This window comes from Schistocerca cancellata, chromosome 6 (assembly GCF_023864275.1).
Source record: "Schistocerca cancellata isolate TAMUIC-IGC-003103 chromosome 6, iqSchCanc2.1, whole genome shotgun sequence".
In the NCBI taxonomy this organism is placed as follows: Eukaryota; Metazoa; Arthropoda; class Insecta; order Orthoptera; family Acrididae; genus Schistocerca; species Schistocerca cancellata.
In genome coordinates this window covers 371,941,709-371,969,288 of record NC_064631.1, presented here as the reverse complement: position 1 = coordinate 371,969,288, position 27,580 = coordinate 371,941,709, and the positions used below count along the sequence as shown (strand labels likewise).

At 42.8% G+C, this 27,580-nt stretch overlaps 1 protein-coding gene across 1 annotated transcript in view; it reads right to left on the bottom strand.

The window, feature by feature from the left end:
* The window catches only part of LOC126088335 (dynein axonemal heavy chain 10), a 1,153,099-nt gene that overhangs the window by 390,013 nt on the left and 735,506 nt on the right, over positions 1–27,580 (bottom strand). The window contains exons 37-38 of the mRNA XM_049906469.1: positions 20,892–21,087; positions 13,614–13,811 (exon numbers count right to left, since the gene is read on the bottom strand). Of these exons, the coding sequence (XP_049762426.1) occupies positions 13,614–13,811; positions 20,892–21,087 (394 nt within the window). The remainder of the gene's footprint in view (positions 1–13,613; positions 13,812–20,891; positions 21,088–27,580) is intronic.

Genomic DNA, 27,580 nt, shown 5'->3' with positions numbered 1-27,580 from the left:
ATTTCATAGGGATGAACTAAGAGGTTACGAAGGTTAGGTGGACGGCGGAAAGACACTCTTGGTGGAGTGGGGAGGATTTCATGAAGGATGGATCTCATTTCAGGGCAGGATTTGAGGAAGTCGTATCCCTGCTGGAGAGCCACATTCAGAATCTGATCCAGTCCCGGAAAGTATCCTGTCATAAGTGGGGCACTTTTGTGGTTCTTCTGTGGGAGGTTCTGGGTTTGAGAGGATGAGGAAGTGGCTCTGGTTATTTGCTTCTGTACCAGGTCGGGAGGGTAGTTGCGGGATGCGAAAGCTGTTGTCAGGTTGTTGGTGTAATGCTTCAGGGATTCCAGACTGGAGCAGATTCGTTTGCCACGAAGACCTAGGCTGTAGGGAAGGGACCGTTTGATGTGGAATGGGTGGCAGCTGTCGTAATGGAGGTACTGTTGCTTGTTGGTGGGTTTGATGTGGACGGACGTGTGAAGCTGGCCATTGGACAGGTGAAGGTCAACATCAAGGAAAGTGGCATGGGATTTGGAGTAGGACCAGGTGAATCTGATGGAACCAAAGGAGTTGAGGTCGGAGAGGAAATTCTGGAGTTCTTCTTCACTGTGAGTCCAGATCATGAAGATTTCATCGATAAATCTGTACCAAACTTTGGGTTGACAGGCCTGGGTAACCAAGAAGGCTTCCTCTAAGCGACCCATGAATAGGTTGGCGTACGAGGGGGCCATCCTGGTACCCATGGCTGTTCCCTTTAATTGTTGGTATGTCTGGTTTTCAAAAGTGAAGAAGTTGTGGGTCAGGATGAAGCTGGCTAAGGTAATGAGGAAAGAGGTTTTAGGTAGGGTGGCAGGTGATCGGCGTGAAAGGAAGTGCTCCATCGCAGCGAGGCCCTGGACGTGCGGGATATTTGTGTATAAGGAAGTGGCATCAATGGTTACAAGGATGGTTTCTGGGGGTAACGGATTGGGTAAGGATTCCAGGCGTTCGAGAAAGTGGTTGGTGTCTTTGATGAAGGATGGGAGACTGCATGTAATGGGTTGAAGGTGTTGATCTACATAGGCAGAGATACGTTCTGTGGGGGCTTGGTAACCAGCTACAATGGGGCGGCCGGGATGATTGGGTTTGTGGATTTTAGGAAGAAGGTAGAAGGTAGGGGTGCGGGGTGTCGGTGGGGTCAGGAGGTTGATGGAGTCAGGTGAAAGGTTTTGTAGGGGGCCTAAGGTTCTGAGGATTCCTTGACTTCCTGCCAGCACTTTCATTTGGTAAGTCACATCATCTTTGTTTTTAGGTATATTTTTCCTTCGTGGAATGTTTCCTTCTATTATAACCATATCATTAATTTGAACCCAACAATTACGTTTGTTATTGTCGCCTTTGCATTCCGAAATCTTTCCTGTCGTCTTATTTCTCTTTTTTCTCTTTATTTTCTCTTTCTGTTTTTACCAGTAGTTTCACTTTGTATTCACCTTCCCCTTTTACCGTAATCTACTATACAATTTTATCTCGCCTATATTCTCAACAATACGTAACCCACTTCCCAACCATAACCAAAAAAATTTATTTTCCGCTTTCACTGCTATAAAATCCACCGTTTCTAGTTCAATAACAGCTGCTTTCACGTATTCAACAACCATTTCGGCTAGTTCTAATAACTTTAACTTTATTTCCACTTCCGTTTTTCGCACATCACTGATCATTTTAGCCGCTCCCCACAGGTTTTAACGTCATTATTTCTACAATTGTTAGCCCCATTTTCGTAATCTTTCACCACATTACCACTCCTTTAATACGTTTTTTCGAAATTTTCTCGAAATTTTCCCGAATTTCTCCGTCCTTTAACGTGATTTAGCGGCAACACAACCACCTAACCCTTTTGCACATCGCTGTCTACCAACCCCAGTTCACCACAGGATCAACTTAACCAACACTTTTTCGCCTTTTTTCATACCAGATCTCCAATTGCTTTCTACTTCACCTTTATCTCTCCCCATATATTTCTATCTTTCTTTTTCATTTCAACCTCATGTTAAACTTTCCACCTTCTAATACCATGTCACCCTCACAACACCCCCACAACGACCCCATTAAGTTTTATTTACATTCCCTCCGCAAACATGCCTTCACCCTAGCCAGATTACGCTCACATATTTTATTTTCTCAGGCTTGTCTGACATTTGGCATAACCCCCAAAGGCCTCACACTTAAAGTTCCCATCTCTGGCTGCAACCCTTCTTTCCATCAGTCCCTATACCAGTTCCAAACTGAACAATCCATTGCCCTCACCCACCTAATCCTTCACCTACACATCAACTCAGCCAATGAACACACCCGTCAACTCCTATCCTTAATAAAAGTCCTCAATCTTTCCTCTCCCACATCCACACCGGCCATTCAGAGCATCCTCCTACAGGCCAACCGCCAATTAGAACAGCATGCCACCCTTCACCTCAAAAAACTATCCAATCTCCTGGTTTCCCACCTCCAGAAAGGCAACTCACTCACCCTTCACAACCTTTCCAGCAAACCTCAACCACCTCTCATTGCACACAAACCCAGTCTCTCCCATCTACTCAATCTCCCACTTCCAGCTCCACTCCCTCCAAAACCTCAAAATTCCGATCAACACCATCTGGCACCACAACACCCTAATTCAGTAGTTAACCTTTCCTCCAAACCTCTCTCCCAATCCGAAACCTCTGTCCTATCCAAAGGCCTCACCTTCAGCCCCACTCCCAGATTCAACCAAACAGCCCTCGTCAAAGATTTACTGTCCTACACTCGTACTCTCTGCTGGAAGTATCACTTTGCCACGAAGAAAAATGATCCTAATCCTACCCCTAATGATCCAACTCCCCAAGACACTATCCAAATTGAACCCTGCCTGGAACAGTTCCGTCCTCCGTCACAGCGGGACCCACCTCCTCTTCCTCAAAATCACCCTCTCCAAACCTTCCAGGAATTTCTGACTTCCAGCCTTGCCTCTCAATCCTTCTTAAAAAACCTTAATCCTACTTCCAACATCACCACTGCTGAAGCCCAGGCTATCCGTGATCTGAAGGCTGACCGGTCCATCGTCATTCTTCCGGCGGACAAGGGTTCCACGACCGTGGTACTTGATCGTCGGGAGTATGTGGCTGAGGGACTGAGTCAGCTTTCAGACAACACCACATACAAAGTTTGCCAAGGTAATCCCATTCCTGATGTCCAGGCAGAGCTTCAAGGAATCCTCAGAACCTTAGGCCCCCTACAAAACCTTTCACCTGACTCCATCAACCTCCTGACCCCACCGACACCCCGCACCCCTACCTTCTACCTTCTTCCTAAAATCCACAAACCCAATCATCCCAGCCGCCCCAATGTAGCTGGTTACCAAGCCCCCACAGAACGTATCTCTGCCTATGTAGATCAACACCTTCAACCCATTACATGCAGTCTCCCATCCTTCATCAAAGACACCAACCACTTTCTCGAACGCCTGGAATCCTTACCCAATCCGTTACCCCCAGAAACCATCCTTGTAACCATTGATGCCACTTCCTTATACACAAATATCCCGCACGTCCAGGGCCTCGCTGCGATGGAGCACTTCCTTTCACGCCGATCACCTGCCACCCTACCTAAAACCTCTTTCCTCATTACCTTAGCCAGCTTCATCCTGACCCACAACTTCTTCACTTTTGAAAACCAGACATACCAACAATTAAAGGGAACAGCCATGGGTACCAGGATGGCCCCCTCGTACGCCAACCTATTCATGGGTCGCTTAGAGGAAGCCTTCTTGGTTACCCAGGCCTGCCAACCCAAAGTTTGGTACAGATTTATCGATGACATCTTCATGATCTGGACTCACAGTGAAGAAGAACTCCAGAATTTCCTCTCCGACCTCAACTCCTTTGGTTCCATCAGATTCACCTGGTCCTACTCCAAATCCCATGCCACTTTCCTTGATGTTGACCTTCACCTGTCCAATGGCCAGCTTCACACGTCCGTCCACATCAAACCCACCAACAAGCAACAGTACCTCCATTACGACAGCTGCCACCCATTCCACATCAAACGGTCCCTTCCCTACAGCCTAGGTCTTCGTGGCAAACGAATCTGCTCCAGTCTGGAATCCCTGAAGCATTACACCAACAACCTGACAACAGCTTTCGCATCCTGCAACTACCCTCCCGACCTGGTACAGAAGCAAATAACCAGAGCCACTTCCTCATCCTCTCAAACCCAGAACCTCCCACAGAAGAACCACAAAAGTGCCCCACTTGTGACAGGATACTTTCCGGGACTGGATCAGATTCTGAATGTGGCTCTCCAGCAGGGATACAACTTCCTCAAATCCTGCCCTGAAATGAGATCCATCCTTCATGAAATCCTCCTCACTCCACCAAGAGTGTCTTTCCGCCGTCCACCTAACCTTCGTAACCTCTTAGTTCATCCCTATGAAATCCCCAAACCACCTTCCCTACCCTCTGGCTCCTACCCTTGTAACCGCCCCCCGTGTAAAACCTGTCCCATGCACCCTCCCACCACCACCTACTCCAGTCCTGTAACCCGGAAGGTGTACACAATCAAAGGCAGAGCCACGTGTGAAAGCACACACGTGATCTACCAACTGACCTGCCTACACTGTGATGCATTCTATGTGGGAATGACCAGCAACAAACTGTCCATTCGCATGAATGGACACAGGCAGACAGTGTTTGTTGGTAATGAGGATCACCCTGTGGCCAAACATGCCTTGGTGCACGACCAGCACATCTTGGCGCAGTGTTACACCGTCCGGGTTATCTGGATACTTCCTACTAACACCAACCTATCCGAACTCCGGAGATGGGAACTTGCTCTTCAATATATCCTCTCTTCCCGTTATCCACCAGGCCTCATTCTCCGCTAAGTTCAAGTTGCCGCCACTCATACCTCACCTGTCATTCAACAAAATCTTTGCCTCTGCACTTCTGCCTCGACTGATATCTCTGCCCAAACTCTTTGTCTTTAAATATGTCTGCTTGTGTCTGTATATGTGTGGATGGATATGTGTGTCTGTGTATGTGTGGATGGATATGTGTGTGTGTGCGAGTCATACCTGTCCTTTTTTCCCCCTAAGGTAAGTCTTTCCGCTCCCGGGATTGGAATGACTCCTTACCCTCTCCCTTAAAACCCATATCCTTTGTCTTTCCTTCTCCTTCCCTCTTTCCTGACGAGGCAACCGTTGGTTGTGAAAGCTAGATTTTTGTGTGTATGTTTATGTTTGTTTGTGTGTCTATCGACCTGCCAGCGCTTTTGTTTGGTAAGTCTCATCATCTTTCTTTTTAATATATATATATATATATATATATATATATATATATATATATATATATATATATATATATATTTAAAAAGAAAGATGATGAGACTTACCCAACAAAAGCGCTGGCAGGTCGACAGACACACAAATAAACACAAACATACACACAAAACTCTAGCTTTCGCAACCAATGGTTGCCTCGTCAGGAAAGAGGGAAGGAGAAGGAAAGACAAAAGGATTGGGTTTTAAGGGAGAGGGTAAGGAGTCATTCCAATCCCGGGAGCGGAAAGACTTACCTTAGGGGGAAAAAAGGACAGGTTTACACTCGCACACACACACATATCCATCCACACATACACAGACACAAGCAGACATTTGTAAGGGCAAAGAATTTGGGCAGAGATCAAATTCTTTGCCCTTACAAATGTCTGCTTGTGTCTGTGTATGTGTGGATGGATATGTGTGTGTGTGCGAGTGTAAACCTGTCCTTTTTTCCCCCTAAGGTAAGTCTTTCCGCTCCCGGGATTGGAATGACTCCTTACCCTCTCCCTTAAAACCCAATCCTTTTGTCTTTCCTTCTCCTTCCCTCTTTCCTGACGAGGCAACCATTGGTTGCGAAAGCTAGAGTTTTGTGTGTATGTTTGTGTTTATTTGTGTGTCTGTCGACCTGCCAGCGCTTTTGTTGGGTAAGTCTCATCATCTTTCTTTTTAAATATATTTTTCCCACGTGGAATGTTTCCCTCTATTATATATATATATATATATATATATATACTTAAAAACAAAGATGATGTGACTTACCAAATGAAAGTGCTGGCAGGTCGACAGACACACAAACGAACACAAACATACACACAAAATTCAAGCTTTCGCAACAAACTGTTGCCTCATCAGGAAAGAGGGAAGGAGAGGGAAAGACGAAAGGATGTGGGTTTTAAGGGAGAGGGTAAGGAGTCATTCCAGTCCCGGGAGTGGAAAGACTTACCTTAGGGGGAAAAAAGGACGGGTATATACTCGCACACACACACATATCCATCCACACATATACAGACACAAGCAGACATATTTAAAGACAAAGAGTTTGGGCAGAGATGTCAGTCGAGGCAGAAATGCAGAGGCAAAGATGTTGTTGAATGACAGGTGAGGTATGAGTGGCGGCAACTTGAAATTAGCGGAGATTGAGGCCTGGTGGATAACGGGAAGAGAGGATATATTGAAGAGCAAGTTCCCATCTCCGGAGTTCGGATAGGTTGGTGTTAGTAGGAAGTATCCAGATAACCCGGACGGTGTAACACTGCGCCAAGATGTGCTGGTCGTGCACCAAGGCATGTTTAGCCACAGGGTGATCCTCATTACCAACAAACACTGTCTGCCTGTGTCCATTCATGCGAATGGACAGTTTGTTGCTGGTCATTCCCACATAGAATGCATCACAGTGTAGGCAGGTCAGTTGGTAGATCACGTGGGTGCTTTCACACGTGGCTCTGCCTTTGATTGTGTACACCTTCCGGGTTACAGGACTGGAGTAGGTGGTGGTGGGAGGGTGCATGGGACAGGTTTTACACCGGGGGCGGTTACAAGGGTAGGAGCCAGAGGGTAGGGAAGGTGGTTTGGGGATTTCATAGGGATGAACTAAGAGGTTACGAAGGTTAGGTGGACGGCGGAAAGACACTCTTGGTGGAGTGGGGAGGATTTCATGAAGGATGGATCTCATTTCAGGGCAGGATTTGAGGAAGTCGTATCCCTGCTGGAGAGCCACATTCAGAATCTGATCCAGTCCCGGAAAGTATCCTGTCACAAGTGGGGCACTTTTGTGGTTCTTCTGTGGGAGGTTCTGGGTTTGAGAGGATGAGGAAGTGGCTCTGGTTATTTGCTTCTGTACCAGGTCGGGAGGGTAGTTGCGGGATGCGAAAGCTGTTGTCAGGTTGTTGGTGTAATGCTTCAGGGATTCCGGACTGGAGCAGATTCGTTTGCCACGAAGACCTAGGCTGTAGGGAAGGGACCGTTTGATGTGGAATGGGTGGCAGCTGTCGTAATGCAGGTACTGTTGCTTGTTGGTGGGTTTAATGTGGACGGATGTGTGAAGCTGGCCATTGGACAGGTGAAGGTCAACATCAAGGAAAGTGGCATGGGATTTGGAGTAGGACCAGGTGAATCTGATGGAACCAAAGGAGTTGAGGTTGGAGAGGAAATTCTGGAGTTCTTCTTCACTGTGAGTCCAGATCATGAAGATGTCATCAATAAATCTGTACCAAACTTTGGGTTGGCAGGCCTGGGTAACCAAGAAGGCTTCCTCTAAGCGACCCATGAATAGGTTGGCGTACGAGGGGGCCATCCTGGTACCCATGGCTGTTCCCTTTAATTGTTGGTATGTCTGGTTTTCAAAAGTGAAGAAGTTGTGGGTCAGGATGAAGCTGGCTAAAGTAATGAGGAAAGAGGTTTTAGGTAGGGTGGCAGGTGATCGGCGTGAAAGGAAGTGCTCCATCGCAGCAAGGCCCTGGACGTGCGGGATATTTGTGTATAAGGAAGTGGCATCAATGGTTACAAGGATGGTTTCTGGTGGTAACGGATTGGGTAAGGATTCCAGGCGTTCGAGAAAGTGGTTGGTGTCTTTGATGAAGGATGGGAGACTGCATGTAATGGGTTGAAGGTGTTGATCTACGTAGGCAGAGATACGTTCTGTGGGGGCTTGGTAACCAGCTACAATGGGGCGGCCGGGATGATTGGGTTTGTGAATTTTAGGAAGAAGGTAGAAGGTAGGGGTGCGGGGTATCGGTGGGGTCAGGAGGTTGATGGAGTCAGGTGAAAGGTTTTGTAGGGGGCCTAAGGTTCTGAGGATTCCTTGAAGCTCTGCCTGGACATCAGGAATGGGATTAGCTTGGCAAACTTTGTATGTGGTGTTGTCTGAAAGCTGACGCAGTCCCTCAGCCACATACTCCCGACGATCAAGTACCACGGTCGTGGAACCCTTGTCCGCCGGAAGAATGACGATGGACCGGTCAGACTTCAGATCACGGATAGCCTGGGCTTCAGCAGTGGTGATGTTGGGAGTAGGATTAAGGTTTTTTAAGAAGTATTGAGAGGCAAGGCTGGAAGTCAGAAATTCCTGGAAGGTTTGGAGAGGGTGATTTTGAGGAAGAGGAGGTGGGTCCCGCTGTGACGGAGGACGGAACTGTTCCAGGCAGGGTTCAATTTGGATAGTGTCTTGGGGAGTTGGATCATTAGGGGTAGGATTAGGATCATTTTTCTTCGTGGCAAAGTGATACTTCCAGCAGAGAGTACGAGTGTAGGACAGTAAATCTTTCCTTCTATTATAACTATATATATATATATATATATATATATGGTTATAATAGAAGGAAACATTCCACGAAGGAAAAATATACCTAAAAACAAAGATGATGTGACTTACCAAATGAAAGTGCTGGCAGGTCGACAGACACACCGATAGATACACAAACAAACACAAACATACACACAAAATTCTAGCTTTCGCAACAAACGGTTGCCTCGTCAGGAAAGAGGGAAGGAGAGGGAAAGACAAAAGGATATGGGTTTTAAGGGAGAGGGTAAGGAGTCATTCCAATCCCGGGAGCGGAAAGACTTACCTTAGGAGGAAAAAAGGACAGGTATACACTCGCACACACACACATATCTATCCGCATATACACAGACACAAGCAGACATTTGTAAAGACAAATATATATATACGCAGAACCATTAATTTAAATGAGATTTTTGGATCTCTGAATTAAGGTAGATGTATGTAGGCATACTGGAAAAAACACATCACTAAACTAATCTTGAAAAAGGAAAGCAGGTGGAAATGTGGCATCTATAGAGGAACTACACTCCTGTCCCATGGACATAAGTTGGAGAAAATTACTGAACCCAGTTCATGAACCATTATTGAATAAGAGCTTCAGGAAGAATAGTATGGATTTAGAAATAACAGGATAACAACAGAGTTTGTTTTTGGTTTTAGAATGATATTGAAAAATACTGAGAAAAAGAAATAAATATTGTTTTTTTGTTTCTAGAAAACGCCTATGATAGCTCTCCAAGAGACAAATTACATGAATGTTTTGTAAGGAGGAATATACTTGAGTGCCTTACCAGCAAAGTAAAAATGTTATACAGCTACTACTAGACTATGTGCAGATATGAGATGATCATTTTGGCTGATTTAACACAAGCAAGGAAGTGCAATATGGCAAAAATTAAGGCCAAGAATGAAGAAAACACAACAGGTACAACCACTTTGTGAAAGCATAAGAATAAGGTGGAAATGGTTTGGACTTGTAGGATGGCTAAAATAAGAATGATAACAAAATAGCTTGAAAAGGAACTTGAAGACAACAAACATAGCGGCTGAATTAGGAAATGGTGGAGCATTCAAGTGTAACATGATCGGCATGACTGGTAAGAAAGAGGAGTGGAATGGCATTAAATTGAAAGGAAAAGTATGTATCTCGAGAGACAAAGATGCAAATTACACTTATACCACAACCAGAAAACTGTAGATTGTTAATGGATGATACTGATATGTGGGCACATACTGACTCATTCATTATTGAAGCAGCCTTTTCCATTCCCCCACAATCAAAACTGCAAGGCGTTAACATCAAGAAATGTCTGTAATACTTGAATTTAAAGAAACTATTTCAGATGTTTTGTGTAATATAAATTTCACCAAGACATAATTAGGAAACGGAAATCATTCAACAATCTGTGAAGCAAGAGAATAATTGTGAGATTAAATTATGATTTACTTTAGCGCACATGTTTAAAGAATTTCTATGGCATGTGTAAATGAGAAAGCAAAGGCCAAAGAGAAGCAGTTACATTTCTATATGTTAATGTAGTGATACTGTGAGTTTTGCTGTGTTAAAGGTTACCAGAAAGCACTATGGCTGTTAGAAGCTATTAACATTAGAGAAGGCCTTCAGTAACATCTACTGAGTAAATGAATATGCCAAGAGCAGGAAATGCAAGATATAACAAAATGATTTATTTGATAAATAAATGTAAATATTCAAAATTGTGTTCTTTCCCCACAATTAACTGAAATTAGGTGAGTAAAGTCCTTATCCATTATCAGATATTTGAATTGTTTGTAAAGTGATAAACAAACTAACTGATGTTATTCAGTGACTCTAAATGAAAGAGTATGAAACTATTCTATATAAGAATTTATATAATTGACCACAAAAGGTGCAATATTTTCACACAATGAGAAGTAATAAGTGCCAGTAGAGTTTGACAGATGAAAAGAAGTGAGGCTGTAATAACTTTATAGTCATTGCTCATTAAGAAATTACTACAACTAGGTTAGACAATAGTCACACTTCCAACATTTATATCATGTTGCTGCAGTGGCTCACCAACATATACACTGACTCACTAGAGAAGCGCAGGCACCAAGGGGTGGGGCTGTAATGTCATAGTACATGAATCATAGAGCAGAGCAATGTCTAGTGCCTCCTGTCGGACAAGCAGGTCACAGTCTTTGTGTGCGCAACATCGCCACAAATCACATCACAGCGTGTGCATGGCCAGAATGTTGGTACTCAGTTTAAGTGTGTGGAGTCCTATTCTTTGTCTGTGTTGACTCAGGTTCATTTGTTTGAAGCCAATGATGTGTTGGTACTGCCAATGCTGGTTCCCAAGTCTTCATCATCACCATTATCATCATCTTGAACAGTTTCCAGCCTCTGACCAGGTCTGTTTGGAACATAAGCCTCTCCATCTTCTTTTATCTTGCCACTATCTCTCCATCTTCACCTTGGTCCAGTCTTCTCCTTTCTTCTGGATGCATTCCTCCACTCCTTTCAGCCATCTGTCTCTTGGTTTTCCTCTTGTCTCTTTCCTTCCAGTTTCATCTTGTGTATCCTCCTGGGTATCCTCTTCTCCTCCATTCGCTTAACATGCCCATACCATCTCAGCTTTGATTTCTCTATCTCCTCCTGCAATGGTTCCACCTTCACTAACTCTCTGATCCTCTCATTTCTTAAGATGTCTATCTTTGTCACTCGAATACTGTTCCTCAAGAATTTCATCTTACTAGCTTGTACTTTTTCTTTTCTCTCTTCATTTTATAACCCAGGTTTCAGATGCATATGTCAGGATTGGGACATAGTATGACCAGTATATAAGCTTTTTACTAATTTGGGGTACATCCTTGCTCCATATCAGACTTCTGACACTTTTCTGAAATGCTTCTGCTTTTCTTTCCACAATCGTTTACTTCTCTGTTGTTTTTTCCATCTTCCTGTATCAGGCTTCCTAGGTACTTGAAACACTCCTCTCTCCTCAATTATTCACCACCAATTGTTTTCCAGTTGTTCCTTTCTCCTTCGGTCTTGTTCTGATAATAATATCACTCTTACTTATATTAAATTTCATCCCATATTCCTGTACTGTTCATTTCCATACGTGCAACTGCTTTTGTACTTCCTCCTCCTGATTCCCCCAAATCATTTGATCATCTGTAAACACCATAGCTTTCATCTTTCCTTCACCAATTACTTGTGCTACTGTATTCATTATATCATCCATAACTACAATGAAGAGTAATGGTGAAAGTGCACTTCCCTGCCTCAAGCCATTCTTCTGTTCAATTCAAGCTTATCTCTCTCCTCCCACTTTCACACAGCTCACACTTCCGTGGTACATTTCCCTTATCCTCCAAATAATCTGTTTTGCTACTCCTCTGTTCTCCAGAACTTTCCACACTTTGCTTCTATGTACACCATCATATACTTTTTCAATGTCCAGGAAGGTCATTAGTAGATCTATTCCATATTCTTAGTGCTGTTCCTGCAGTTGTCTTACAGCAAAAATTAGATCCACTGTGGACCTTCCTGTTCTGAGGCCATGTTGTTCTTCTCTCATCTCTCCTTCTAATTTTTCCTGAATTCATGCTTCCAAAATTTTCTCAAAAATCTTTTCACACTGACTCATCAATTTTATCCCACAATAGTTCTTGCACTCTTTTCTATTTCCCTTCTTAAAGACTGGAACAATTATTCCCTTCCTCCAGTCTTCTGGGATCATCTTCTGTCTCCACACAATGTTCGTTACTTCATATAGCCATTATATCCTCACCTCTCTTACTGTTCTCACCATCTCTACAATTTCCCATGCCTTGCTGAGTCTGAGTTGAAATCCCATGTCTCTATTATGTATTTTGACAGCTTCTTTAATGATGGAGTCGCAGTACATGGAAGCACATGAAAGGATCTTTCTCTTTCCAGGATCATGCTGTGTCCCATGACAAGACATCCACTTCCATGTACTGGGACTCCATCATTAAATAAGCAGTCAGAATATGATGAGCAGCTACCTTGTCGAAATATTGTGCAGCTTCCACAACATTACCTGACACAACATCTGATAAATAATACAGCAGTTATTAAGACAGGAAAGTCTCGAACAGCACAACTATTGATCAATTTAGTGATCCTGGGAAATGAAAATTTGTTGATACTAGCAAAATTTACAGAAAAAATGACAGAAATTGGTTAGAATGAATAAACAGATGGACTATATAGGGACAGCTAAATAGTCATAGTGACTGGATGGAAAGATACTGCACAGTAGATATCAATGAGTTCAGCTGGACATGTCCAACTAGAAATTGTAGGTTCCAATGTAGCTACAAGTTGTGAACAGCTGCTTAATCTTGAACATGAGACACAGAGAAAAGAGGATTGATAATTAATGTTCCCATGTAAAAGAAAAATAAACTCAGGGAAATTATTCAAAATGAACAAATAATTCAGCTAAAAACATTTATACAAAAAGATGAACTTCTAATATCCATATCACTAAATGAAAGGACAGACAGAAAACAATAACCAATGTACAAATCCATACAACTATTTTCTATGAAGTAGACATCTTTCTTTTTAAATCATGAAAGTGGCCATGCTGCCTAAAATAGATTTCGAATTGTGGACATAAAACATAAATGCAAGCAACAAGTTTCAGATTTATTCATGCCATTACTGATCCATTTATAATCTTTGACCTATACTTTATAAAAGTTCATTAACAATAAAAAAAAGGGAAACAGCTATTTTTGCACTCTTAGCAATTATGTGCAATTGTCCATTACAAATGTGCCAAAAATTTGTAAACTAACAAATTATGATAACAATTTCTGTAGTACAACATCAGAATTGTCCTTTTAATTAAAGGAACAATTAAGGTTAAATAATGTGGCTTTTGAATAATTTAACTAATTTAAGAGCCATTAGACTGCAACTACAATTAAAATAAATTAACATAAGTTCTAAACTGTTTAAGTAATCCAAATGCTATGATATCTCACCTGTGCAAGAATGAAATTATTTTTTTCCTCAAGCAATCTAAGGTACGTATTGAGGAAGTCAAGATAGTGTTTGGGAGTGACATAATTCCTTCGACGGAGAGTGAGCAGGAATTCTGTTGTGTATTCCACAACTGTCTGATGCACATACACAGCATGCTCTACAATGTTCTCACGATAATTCTGTGGTATTTTTTCATTCTGAGGGCACACAGAGTTGTTTTTCATAATAGTTATCAAAAGCCAGCAAACTTCATTTTCATTTACATGCAAAAATTAAGGAAGGGGAACAATTGTCAAAGCGTTTTGTTACATTAACAATAATGTTATATATTTTATCATAACGAAATATAAGTATACATCACAGAAAAGTTAGTTTACCATTGTTGTTCTCTTTCAAAGTGCTTTGTGAAGCTAAAATCAGGTACTTATAACAGCATGCTTCCTGCATGATTTGATGGTGAAAAAAGTTAATAATAACCCACGAAATATAAAAAAATCTTTTTTCTTCTAAAAACAACAGGAGCAAGTTGAATATTATTTAGAATTTTACTGAGCAATACAGGAAGAAAAAGAAAATGAAATATTAATCATTTCAAACATAATAGTACCTGTATCACAATGGCAATTATTTAGAGAGATACATAGCTTAAAACAATACACTAGTAATGTAACAGTAGACTTTTCAACAAAAAGGTGCTCTGAAATTGTCCTAGACACATTTTTCATTTATATTCAAACATTTGCTAGTTGGTACAAATGGCAAATAATGTAAACTGATAGTGAGATGTCCTCTTGGTAGGTGAGGTGCACTTCTCACAGTGGATGAATAAACAAAAAATTATTGACTCCCATATTTCACTACAAAAGCTATTGATTGAAATACGTGCCACATATCATATTGTTTCAAACGATGGGAACTCCAGGTAGGAATATCAACAATGTAAGAAAAGACAGATTGCTACTTTCCATAAAGGAGACACATCAGATTGCATACAGGCATGATTAAAAGACACTTACATTAAGCTTTCAGCCACAGCCTCCATTGGTAAAGGAGAGAGACACACACCATTCACATACACACCAGCAAGCATGTCTCACACACACAAAACTGCCAACTCCAGTGTCTCGGGCCAGATTGCAACTATCAGAGGGGATGTTAGCAGCAATCTAGGTGGGACGGAGAAGGGGAAGGGATAGTGGTGTGTGGGTGGAGAGAGAAAGATGAACATTGTCTGGTGGAGTATGCAGGGACTAGGATGCTAACAGGTGCAGCATCAGGAGGTTGTAGGATGGGGAGGTGGGGAAAAAAAGAGCAGAAAAGGAGAGGAGTGGGGAAAGACAGGTGGATGCATTGGCAGGGAGATGCAAATAAGCAGGGTGGAAGATGAGAGTGGGAAGGAGATGGTAGGACAGAGGGGATGGAAACTGTTTGGTGGGGGATGTGGGGAGGGGGGCAGTATTTTACTGTAAATTGATATCGGGATAATTATGGAAGTGGAGAATGTAGTCATACCGATAAAAAAAGCTGTGCAGTCATTGCAGCAGAGCTGGTAAATGACATGCCTAATTTCACAGGTGGCCCGACCCCTGATGGGGTAGGATAAACCCGTGACAGGCCTGGAATAGGAAGTGCTGGTTGGGTGGATTGGGCAGGTTTTGCACCTGGGTCTTCCATGGGGATATAATCCTTGTGGCAAGGGATTGTGATTGGGAATGGTATAGGTATGGACTAGAATATTATGGAGCTTGGGGGGGGGGGGGGGGGGGGGTGATGGAACACCACTTCAGTAAGGGTGAGAAGTATCTCAGGTAGTATGTCCTTCATTTCAAGGCACAATGATAGGTAATCAAAGGCCTGGTGAAAGATGTGGTTAGACACTCCTCTGTGGCTGGTTCTTGGGGGTGATAGGAGGATTGGGGTTGTGAGGGGCAATGGCATGGGAGATCTGTTTGCGGTCTGGGTCTGGGGGATAGTGCCTGTCTGTGACGGCCTTGGCGAGACCCTCAGCACACTGAGTAAGGGAGTTTTTTGTCACTGCAGATCTCCTGGTAGCCAGACTAAATGGGAGGAATTTTTGGTGTGAAAGGAATGATAGCTGTCAAAATGCAGGTGGTTGATGAGTTTAATGTGGACAGAGGAGCGAATGGAGGAGGTCAACATTTAGGAAGGTGGCACGCTGGGTTGTGAAGGACCAAGTGAAGCAGACGGGAGAGAATGTATAGAGGTTGTGAAGGAATGAAGAAAGGGTGTCTTGGCCCTGAGTCCAGATCATGGAGATATCATTAATGAATCTGAACTAGACTGGAAGGTCTCCTCTAGATGGCCCATAAACAGGTCAGCTCAGGAGGGTGGCATGCGGGTGCCCTTGGCTGTGCCACAGATTTGTTTATATACCTTCCGTTCAAATGAGAATTAGTTGTGGGTTAAAATAAAGTTAATAAGGTGTACGAGGAATGAGGTAGTGGGTTTGGAGTCTGAAGGACATTGGGAAAGGTAGCTTTCAATAGCAGTAACACCATGGGCATGAGAGATGTTGGTGTATGGAGAGGTTACATCAACAGTGAAGAGTAGGGATCCAAGAGGTAAAGGGTTGGGGATGGTGGAGAGTTGGTGAAGGAATTGGTTAGTGTCTTTGATGTGGGAGCTAAATTACAGGCAATTGGTTGGAGGTGTTGATCAACATGGGGCAAAATTCTTTCAGTGGGAGCACAATAACCAGCCACAATGGGGCATCCTGGATTGTTGTGTTTGTGGATTTTGGGGGCATGTAGAAGGTGGGTGTATGGGATGTCATAGGAGTGAGGAGGGAAATGGATCCAGGGAAGATGTCCAGGGAAGGGCCTAAGCCTTTAAGCAGGGATTGGAGTTTGTGTGGGAGTTCCGAGATAGGACCACTCTGGCAATATAGAGGTGGAGGAGTTAGATTAATGGCAGAGGCCTACTGCCAGGTAATCACTGCGATTTATAGTAACAGTGGTGGAACCTTTGTTGGCAGGTAGGATGACTAGGTCAGGATTTGTTTTGAGGTTGTGTATGGCTGCTCTTTCTTGTATTAAAAGGTTGTTGTTCTGAGGAAGGAACCTAGAGTAGGATGGTGAGGCTAAGTTGGAGGTAAGGAATTCCTGGAAGGTGACCAGGGAGTGGTTAGGTGGGAGGGGGGGAGGCACATGGTTGGATGGTGGTATGAACCAGAAGAGGCAGAGTCCACTGTTGGAATTGGGTGGTTTTGGTTGGAAGGATTGGTGCCAAAGGTGTGCTTCCATTGCTGGGTTTGGGAGAAGGAGAGTACGTCTTTGACAAGTCCAGCATGATTAAATTTTGATGTAGGACTAAAGGTGAGGCCTTTGGATAGGACTGAAACTTCTGTGGAGTTGAGGGTTTTGGAGAAGAGGTTAACAACAGTGTTACTGGAATCCGCCAATCCTCCCTACCAACCTCCATCAAATCCAAATCCAGAGCCAAAAAATTCCTTACCTCCAGCTTAGCTTCACCATCCAACCCCCGGTCCCTCCCCCAGAACACCAGCCTTTCAGTACAAGAAAGAACAGCCATACATAACCTCAAAACAAATCCTGACCAAATCAACCTACCTTATGACAGAGGTTCCACCACTGTTGTTATGAATTGCAGTGACTACCTGGCAGAAGAACTCCTCCACCTGTAAACTCTGAATAGTGATCCTATCTCAGAAGTCCAACACAAACTCCAATCCCTGCTTAAAGCCTTAGGCCCTTCCCGGAACATCTCCCCTGAATCCATTTCCCTCCTCACCCTTTTCACATCCTGCAACCCACCTTCTACATGCTCCCCAAAATCCACAAACACAACAATCCTGGATGCCCCATTGTGGCTGATTATTGTGCCCCACTGAAAGAATTTCAGCCCTCATTGACCTACACCTCCAACCAATTGCATGTAATCTAGCCTCCCATGTCAAAGACACAAACCACTTCCTTTACAAACTCTCCGCCATTCCCACCCCTTTACCTCTTGGATCCCCACTCATCACTGTTGATGCCACCTCCAATTACACCAACATCCCTCATGCCCAAGGTCTTACTGCTATTGGACACTACCTTTCCCAACATCCTTCAGTCTGCAAATGTACTACCTGATTGCTCTTACACCTTACTAATTTTACCCTGATCGACAACTACTTCTTATTTGTAGGGAAAGTATATACAGAAAAATCTGTGGCACAGCCATGAGCACCCACATGGCACCCTTGTTTGCCAAGCTTTCCATGGGATGTCTAGAGGAGACCTTCCTAGCCTCCCAAAACACCAAAACGCTAGTTTGGTTCAGGTTCATTGATGATATCTTCATGATTTGGACTCAGGATGAAGACATCCTGTCTTCGTTCCTTCAAAACCTCAACACCTTCTCTCCCATCTGCTTCACCTTGTCCTCCTCAACCCAGTATGCCATCTTCCTGCACATTGACCTCATGCTTTCTGATGGCTCCATCCACACCTGTGTCCATATTAAACACGCCAACCACCAACAGTACCTGCAGTTTGACAACTATCACCTGTTTCACACCAAAAAAATCCGTCCCAAACAGCCTGGCCATGCAGACATGGCATATTTTCAGTGACAAGAACTCCCTTTCCCAGTATAGTGACGGTCTCACCAAGGCCTTTGCAGATTGGCACTATCCTCCAGACCTAGTCTGCAGACAGATCTCCCATGCCATTTCCCCTCACACCCCCAATCCTTCCACAACCTCCAAGAACCAGCCACAAATGAGTGTCTCTTCATCACCCATTACCACCCCAGACTGGAACAAATGAATCACATTCCCTCTTAGGAATTTGATTAATTATCATTGAGCCCTGAAATGAGGTACATCCTACCCAAGATACTTCCCATCCATGCTAAAGTGGTGTTTTGTACTGGTATGACTACCAACCAGCTGTGCACCAGGATGAACGGCCACTGCCAAACTGTGGCCAAGAGCCAAGAAAACCACTCTGTGGCACACCATGCAGCTGAATATAACACACTTGATTTCAATGCCTGCTTCCACCATGAGCTTTTCTGAGCAGCACAGATGAGAGGTATCCTTACAACACATTCTCTGCTCTGTAATTATTTTGGCCTCAACCTACGGTAACATACTGTCCCCACACCCTCTACCCAACAGTTTCCACCTCCTGTCATCACCTCCCCATTCCCATCTCCAAGTTGTTTATTTGCAGCCCTCTGCCAATGCATCCAACATTCTTTCCCCAATTCTCTAATTTTTTCCTCATCTACCTGCCCCATAACCTCCTGACACTGTACCTGTAGGTAGTCTACACTCCACCAGACAACATTTGTCCCTCTCCCCACCCATAAACTACTATTCCTTATCTTTCTCTTTCTCCACCCAGTCCAGGTTTCTGTTTGCATCCCACGTGATGATGCGTTGCTGCAGTTGTCGGTTGTGTGTGTGTGTGTGTGTGAGATGGGTTTGCTTTTGTGTGTGTATGTGTGTGTGTGTGTGTGTGTGTGTGTGTGTGTTTTATTGATGATGATGGCTGTGCCCAAAAGCTATACGTCAGTGTCTTTTAATTGTGCCTATCTGCAACCTGACATGTATTCTTTACAGTAAGTAGCAATCTGTCTTTTCCTACATTTTCGAGGTCATATAGTTTCTGATAATTAAAAAATCAATATGTTTATAACCATTCATGAGGAAATTTCCCAACATTAATGACAACAGTATCCATATATAAACACATCAAAAAATGTTTTGCATCACCCCGGTACCCAGAACTCCTGAAGGTAGACATTGACTGTGGATATTGTATCACAGACACAGTCCCTTTGACTGTTCAGAGATGTCACTAAACCCACCCAAAGATGTAAACACTCATGCACGAGCAGTGCCTATTAGATGAAGCGAATCTGACAGCCAATCAGTTCCAGTCATTCCACCAGGAACGAGATACATGGCTTGTGTAGTCTGTAGTTCAACCATGCCTAGATGGTCAATACAGCGATTTGGTCTTGTCTGCATTGTTACTTTGTGCCAGGAAGGGCTCTCAACAAGGGAAGTGTCCAGGTCTCTCGGAGTGAACCAAAGCGATGTTGTTTGGACAAGGAGGACATACAGAGAGACAGGAACTGTCGATGACATGCCTTGCTCAGGCCACCCAAAGGCTACTACTGTAGTGGATGATGACTACCTATGGATTATGGCTTGGAAGAACCCTGATAGCAATGCCACCATGTTGATCAATGCTTTTCGTGCAGCCACAGGATGTCGTGTTATGGCTCAAACTGTGTGCAATAGGCTGCATGATGCGCAACTTCACTACCGACATCCACGGTGAGGTCCATCTTTGCAACCACAACACCATGCAGTGCGGTACAGATGGGCCCAAAAACATGCTGAATGGACAGCTCAGGATTGGCAACATGTTCTCTTTACCAATGAGTGTTGCATATGCCTTCAACCAGACAATCATCGGAGACATGTTTGGAGGTAACCCGGTCAGGCTGAACACCTTAGACACACTGTCCAGCAAGTGCAGCAATGTGGAGGTTCCCTGCTGTGTTGGGGTGGCATTATCTGGGGCCGACGTATGCTGCTGATGGTCAAAGAAGGCATCGTAATGGCTGTACGATACGTGAATGCCATCCTCCAACCGATAGTGCAACCATATCAGGAACATACTGTGGACGCATTCGTCTTCATGGATGACAATTCGTGCCCCCATCATGGACATCTTGTGAATGACTTCCTTCAGGATAACGACATCACCCAATTAGAGTGGTCAGCATGTTCTCCAGACATGAACCCTATTGAACATGCCTGGGATAGACTGAAAAGGGCGGTTTATGGACGACATGGCCCACCAACCACTCTGTGAGTGGTCTACGCCGAACCACCGTCAAGGAGTGGGACAATCTGGACCAACAGTGCCTTGATGAACTTGTGGATAGTATGCTACAATGAATACAGGCATGCATCAATGAAAGAGGAAGTGTTACTTGGTATTAGAGGCACCGCTGTGTACAGTAATCTGGATGCCACCTCTGAAGGTCTTGCTGTATGGTGGAACAACATGCAATGTCTGGTTTTCATGATCAATAAAAAGGGCGGAAATGATGTTTATGTTGATCTCTATTCCAATTTTTGGTACAGGTTGCAGAACTCCCAGCACGGAGGTGATGCAAAACTTCTTTTGATGTGTGTACTTTATTCATTATATCTGTTGCATTTTGATCACCCACTAGATTCTACTTTTCAGCACAGATTAACTTTCTATACCAGTATATAAACTTACCTCCATTAAATAGACACTTGCAACTGCCACCAAAGCTTGACGTGGCCATGGGAACAACCAGTCTATGCAAGTATTATTGACAAGCCCAGGGAAGTTCCGACACCTGTTACGAAGAATATCTCCTGCAGGAGACATCGATAATGCCACATGCAAGTTATCAGCACAAACTGCTGTAAAATAATTCCACACATTTTCCCTGAAATGAAGAATGCTCTATGAAGATTAGTTTCTATGACATTTAATACAAACAATCAAAAATTCTATGTACAATTAAGTACGAATATAGTAAGTCACTAAGCAATGTAAATAAAATTCTGCTACTTATTTGGAGATCCACACATGGGTAATTCTTTCCCGTGGGTAGTTACAAAATGAAATTTTACTTGATGTGATTCACAAGTTTCATAACCTATGGATGCAAACATAATTGTCAACACCTTACAATACTACTGACAGCTTCAACACTTTGTTCCCTCTAGAGAATAGGATAGTTGTAAATCACAGACCTTGTTCTTGTTATTGTGGTCTTTAGCCCGAAGACTGGTTTGATCTATCTCTCCATGCTACTCTATCCTTTGCAAGCCTCTTCGTCTCCGAGTAACTAATGCAACCCACATCCTTCTGAACCAGCTTACTGTATTCATCTATTCATCTCTTGGTCTCCCTCTACAATTTTTATCCCCATACCTCCCTCCAATACAAACTGGTGACCCCTTGATGACTCAGTATGTGTCCTACCAACCGATCCCTTCTTCTCATCGGGTTGTGCCGCAAATTTCTTTTCACCCCAATTCTATTCAGTACCTCCTCATCAGTTATGTGAACTAGCCATCTAATATTCAGCATTCTTCTGGAGCACCACATTTCAAAAGCTTCTATTCTCCTCTGTCCTAAACTGTTTATCATCCACGTTTCACTTCCATACATGGCTACACTACATACAAATACTTTCAGAAATGTTCATCTTACATCCTCCTTTCAAGACAATGCCCATACTGTTCAACTGCTTTTCCAGGTCCTTTGCTGTCTCTGACAGATTTACAATGTCATCAGCAGATTTCAAGAATTTTATGTCCTCCCCCTGGATTACAATTCCTACTTCAAATTTTTCTTTGGTTTCCTTTACTACTTGCTCAATGTACAGACTGAATAAAACAGGGGATAGGTTACAACCCTGTTTCATTCTTTTCTCTGCCACTGCTTGCCTTTAATGTCCCTCGACTCTTATATCTTCAACCTGATTTCTGTGCAAATCGTTAATAGCATTTCACATCCTGTATTCTACCACTGACACCTTTAGAATTTGAAAGAGAGTATTCCAGTCAACATTGTCAAAACTTCCTCTACATCTGAAAATGCTATAAACGAAGATTTGCCTTTCCATATCCTATCCTCTATTAGGAGTCATACAGTCAGTATTGTCTTGCATGTCCCTACATTTCTCTGTAATCCAAATTTATCTTTCCCAATGTGGGCTTCTACCAGTTTTTCATTCTTCTGTAAGGAATTTGTGTTAGTATTTTGCAACTGTCATTTATGAAACTGATAGCTTGGTAATTTTCACACCTGTAAGCACCTACTTTCTTTGGAATTGGAATATTATATTCTTCATGAAGTTTGAGGGTATTTTGCATGTCTCATATATCTTGCTCACCAGATGGAAAAGTTTTGTCTTGATGGGCTCTTTGAAAGCTGTCTATATTTCTAACAGAATGCTGTCTATTCCCAGAGGCTTATTTCGGCTTAGGTCTTTTAGTGCTCTGTCAAATTCTTCATACAGTATCAAACCTTTCATGTCAATTTCATCTACATCCTCTTTCCTTTCTATAATGTTCCTTTCTATAGTGTTCAAGTTCATTTCTCTTTTATAGCCTCTCTAAATACTCCTCCAACCTTTCTGCTTTCCCTTCTCTTTGCTTAGGACTGGTTCTCCATCTGAGACATTGATTTTCATACAAGTGATTCTCTTTTCTGCAAAGGTCTCTTTAATTTTCATGTAGGCAGCATCTATATTTCCTCTAGTGATATATGCTTCTAAATCCTTACATTTGTCCTCTACCGATTCCTGCTATGCCATTTTCCACTTTCTGCCAATTCCAATATCCCTCGGGAGGACATCCAACCCCTACATCAATCAGTGCCAAGCCAAATGTGTGCTGGCATAAAGGCCGGAGGTGGACAAACGCTTGATTGAATTATTCAATTTATGAAGCTCTCTTTCTTGAATAATTCATTCAATTTATCTGGAATTATATAATTTTGTTTGTCTATACATATATATCTGTAGTTTGTTGTTGTGGTCTTCAGTCGTGAGACTGGTTTGATGCAGCTCTCCATGCTACTCTATCCTGTGCAAGCTTCTTCATCTCTCAATATCTACTGCAACCTACATCCTTCTGAATCTGCTTAGTGTATTCATCTCTTGGTCTTCCTCTACGATTTTTACCCTCCATGCTGCCCTCCAATACTAAATTGGTGATGCCTTGATGCCTCAGAACATGTCCTACCAACCAATCCCTTCTTCTAGTCAAGTTGTGCCACAAACTCCTCTTCTCCCCAATCCTATTCAATACCTCCTCATTAGTTATGTGATCTACCCATCTAATCTTCAGCTATTTCTGTAGCACCACATTTCAAAAGCTTCTATTTTCTTCTTGCCCAAACTGTTTATCGTCCATGTTTCACTTCCATACATGGCTACACTCCATACAAATCCTTTCAGAAACAACTTCCTGACACTTAAATCTATACTCGATGTTAACAAATTTCTCTTCTTCAAAAACGCTTTCCTTGCCATTGCCAGTCTACATTTTATATCCTCTCTGCGTTGACCATCATCAGTTATTTTGCTCCCTAAATAGCAAAACTCCTTTACTACTTTAAGTATCTCATTTCCTAATCTAATTACCTCAGCATCACCCGACTTAATTCGACTACATTCCATTATCCTCATTTTGCTTTTGTTGATGTTCATCTTATATCCTCCCTTCAAGACATGTATATCATATCTACCAATTTCAATCCCATTCAGATAATTCATTCATGGTGCATTTTTCTTTTTTCTTTTTTTCTTCTTCCCCATAGAGTGTATATGCTTTTATTGTAAGTAGCCCTAATAACCAACATCTCTGTGGAAAGAGCAAATGATTTTAAATAGCAATGAACTTTTTCACAGAAAGCTGTGCTTTATTTCTTTTTTTTTTTTTTTTTCCTTTCCCTTAGAGTGTATTATGCTTTTATTGCATGTAGCCCCACTAATCTATGTCCCTGTGGAAAGGGCAAATGATTTTAAATAGCAAAGAACTTTTTCACTGAGAGCTGTCCTTTAATATTAATGCACTTGTTTTCATATCTATCAGAGAGATGAGCTACAAGCAGGAATTTTATGGTTTCCTTAGGGAATAGGCATAGTTTTTTTATTTTGAGACGGCCACACTTCACAAAGAAAGAATTATTCTTCTGTTGTTAACAAGAATTTCTTTGCTGTTTACTTCTCTGTACATTGTATTTCTACAAAATGAAATCTATTCTTTTATAGTGTTACTAGGCTTTGAGCTGATCACTGCAGCTGAGCTTGGCTTCATCTGCAAATTTTTTCTAGTCAGAGTTGGTCCCAGTTTGGAGTGAAACAATCTGAGATTAACACATTAAGGTGCAGATTTATGAGTTCAACTAATCTTAGATAAACTGGTTTATCCAATCAGCCCACTACATTTCATTTCCTAATCCCATTCCTTCAGCACTGTCAGCATTGACTACATTCCATTACCTTCATGTATTTTTGCTGAAATTTGACTCTTTTCAAGACTCTCTATTCTGTTCCACTTTTTGTCAAAATCCTTTGCTGTCTCTGATAGAAGTACAATGTTATCTTCAGCTCACCAATAATGAAATTAATTTTGAAATATTCCAACATTATAAATATGTTGTACAAACAAAAATTAGAGAAAAGCAGTAGTATAACTTTGAAATTCCAAAAGCACAATTTGTACTCCTACCATTCTTGGGCAGCATTTCTTACTGCTCACTAGGTTGTTGAAGTAATGTTAAAGTAGCTTATGCCACTCATGACAAGGTCCAGCATCACTTAGTACACAATGAGCTGCTATGTAAAGACAATTTCTTTTATCCAGGCATTTATAAATTACCATGCAGTCAATGTCTACATCTTACAATTGACAGACTGGCTGTATGTTCAGAATGAGATTGCAGGCATACATATCCAATAAAAAAGGTGCAATTAAAAATAATTCCTCATTTGCCAAGCATTTAAATGCTAGTGGGCACATAGAACCTATATTAGAATTGCTCCAAATTTAGCATCGTGAACCCAAGAGCCAAAACTTGACTTTTCTGGAGGAATCAGAGATTGTGAAATACCATCAAGTTGCTAAAGATGTAATTCTTAAAGACCAACTGATTAACAAGAATCAGACATTTTATAATTAAATTATGACAGCTTTTCAAACTATATAGCTGAATACTGCCATAACCCTCCTCATCAAGACATTGTCTTATTCCTGTATCTTATATTTTACAAAAAATGTAAAATCCAGAATGGAATGTAACAATATTCTTAAAGGGAAAGTTGCTACTCACCATATAGCATAGATGCTGAGTCACAGATAGGCACAATGAAAAGACTGTCTCAAATATAGCTTTCAGCCAGTAAGGCCTTCATCAAAATTAGAGGCAAAAAAAAACACACACACACACACACGCGCGCACGCAAATGCAACTCCACACACATGACCGTAGTCTCAGGCAACTGAGGCCACACTGTGGGCAACAGCACCAGTGCGTGATGGGAGTGACGACTGGCTGGCCTAAGGAGGAGGCTGGGACAAGGAGGGGGAGGGATAGTAGGGTATCATTGGCAGACAGTGATGTGCTGTTGGGGAGTGCGCAGGGATGAGGTGGAATGAGGGTGGGCAGCTAAGTGCAGTCAGAAGGTTAGACAGATGGCAGCGGAGAGGTGGGGAGGAGGATTGAGGAAAAGGAGAGAAGTAAAAAGACTGAGTGATGGATGAATGAGGGCTGTGTAGTGCTGGAATGGGAAAAGAGAAGTGGCTAGATGGGAGAGGATGATGACTAATTAAGGTTGAGGCCAGGAGGGTAATGGGAACATAGGATAATTTGCTGGGGAAGTTCCCGCCTGTGCAATTCAGAAAAGCTGGTGTTGGTGGGACAGATCCATACGGCACAGGCTGTGAAACAGTCACTGAAATGAAGGATGCCATGTTTGGCAGCGTGTTCAGCAACAGGGTGGACCACTTGTTTCTTGGACACAGTTTTTCAGTGGCCATTCATGAGGACTGACAAGTTGTTGGCTGTCATGTCAACAAAAAATGTAGCATAGTGGTTGCAACTTAACTTGTAGATCATATGACTGGTTTCACAGGTAGCCCTGCCTTTGTCGGGATAGGTGATGTTTGTGACTGGACTGGAGTAGGTGGTGGTGGGAGGATGTATAGGACAAGTCTTGCATCTAAGTCTATTACAGGGATATGGAACATGGAAACTCTTGCCCTCCAGGAACTTGACAAACACGCACAATGTCACCTCAAAAAGCTCTGCACCCTGCTCATTTCCTACTCCTGCCTTGAAGTACCACTGCCCAACCCCTCTACAACAACCTCCAAACTTACTCGATGACCCCTCATAGTTGACAAACCCTGTCTCGTTGACTTACTACTTTACCCTCCAAAACTCATTCCCACCACCACACAAAATCCGAAACCTAAACAGACCCCCAACAAAGTCATGAACCTTTCCTGTCAAATACATCCACCTACAAACCTTGCCACAGTGACCCCATTCCAGAAATCCAAGAGGATTGCCAGTCATTCCTCAGATCCTTAGGCCCATCCCAGAACCTCTGCACAGAGTCCATCCCTCTGCTCACCCCTACCACTCCCCGCAGTCCTACCTTCTACATGTTTCCTAAAGTCCATAAACCCATCTATCTAGGATGCCCCATTGTGAACAGTTACTGTGCCCCCACTTAGAGAATTTCTGTTCTCGTAGACCAATACCTTCGACCTATTACCCAGAACCTACTGTCCTGTATAAAAGATACCAACCATTTCCTCTGCTGACTCTCCACAGTTCCTGTCCCTTTACCACATGGTGCCCTGCTCATGACTATTGATGCCACCTCCATTTGCACTAATATCCCCAATGCCCACGGTCTTACCACTATTGAACACTGCATTTGCCAACACCCAGTGGATTCCAAACCAATAACCATCTTCCTTGTCATCATGACCAACTATATCCTCACCCACAATTACTTCTCCTTTGAAGGCATTACTTACAAACAAATATGGGGTAAGGTTATGGACACCCAAATGGCACCATTCTATGCCAACCTATTCATAGGCCATCTAGAGGAATCCTCCTAACCTCCTAGAATCCCAAGTCCCTCATCTGGTTGAGATTCATTGATGACATCTTTGTGATCTGGACTACCTCTTGTTGTGCCCTGAAATGAGAAATGTCCAACCCACTATCCTTCCCACCCCTCCCACTGTAATATTCCACCATCCACCAAATCTACGCAAAATACTCATCCATCCCTATACAAACCCTGCACACAACTCCTTACCTCATGGCTCATACCCCTGTAATAGACCTAGATGCAAGACCTGTCCCACACATCCTCCCACCACCACCAACTCCACTCCAGT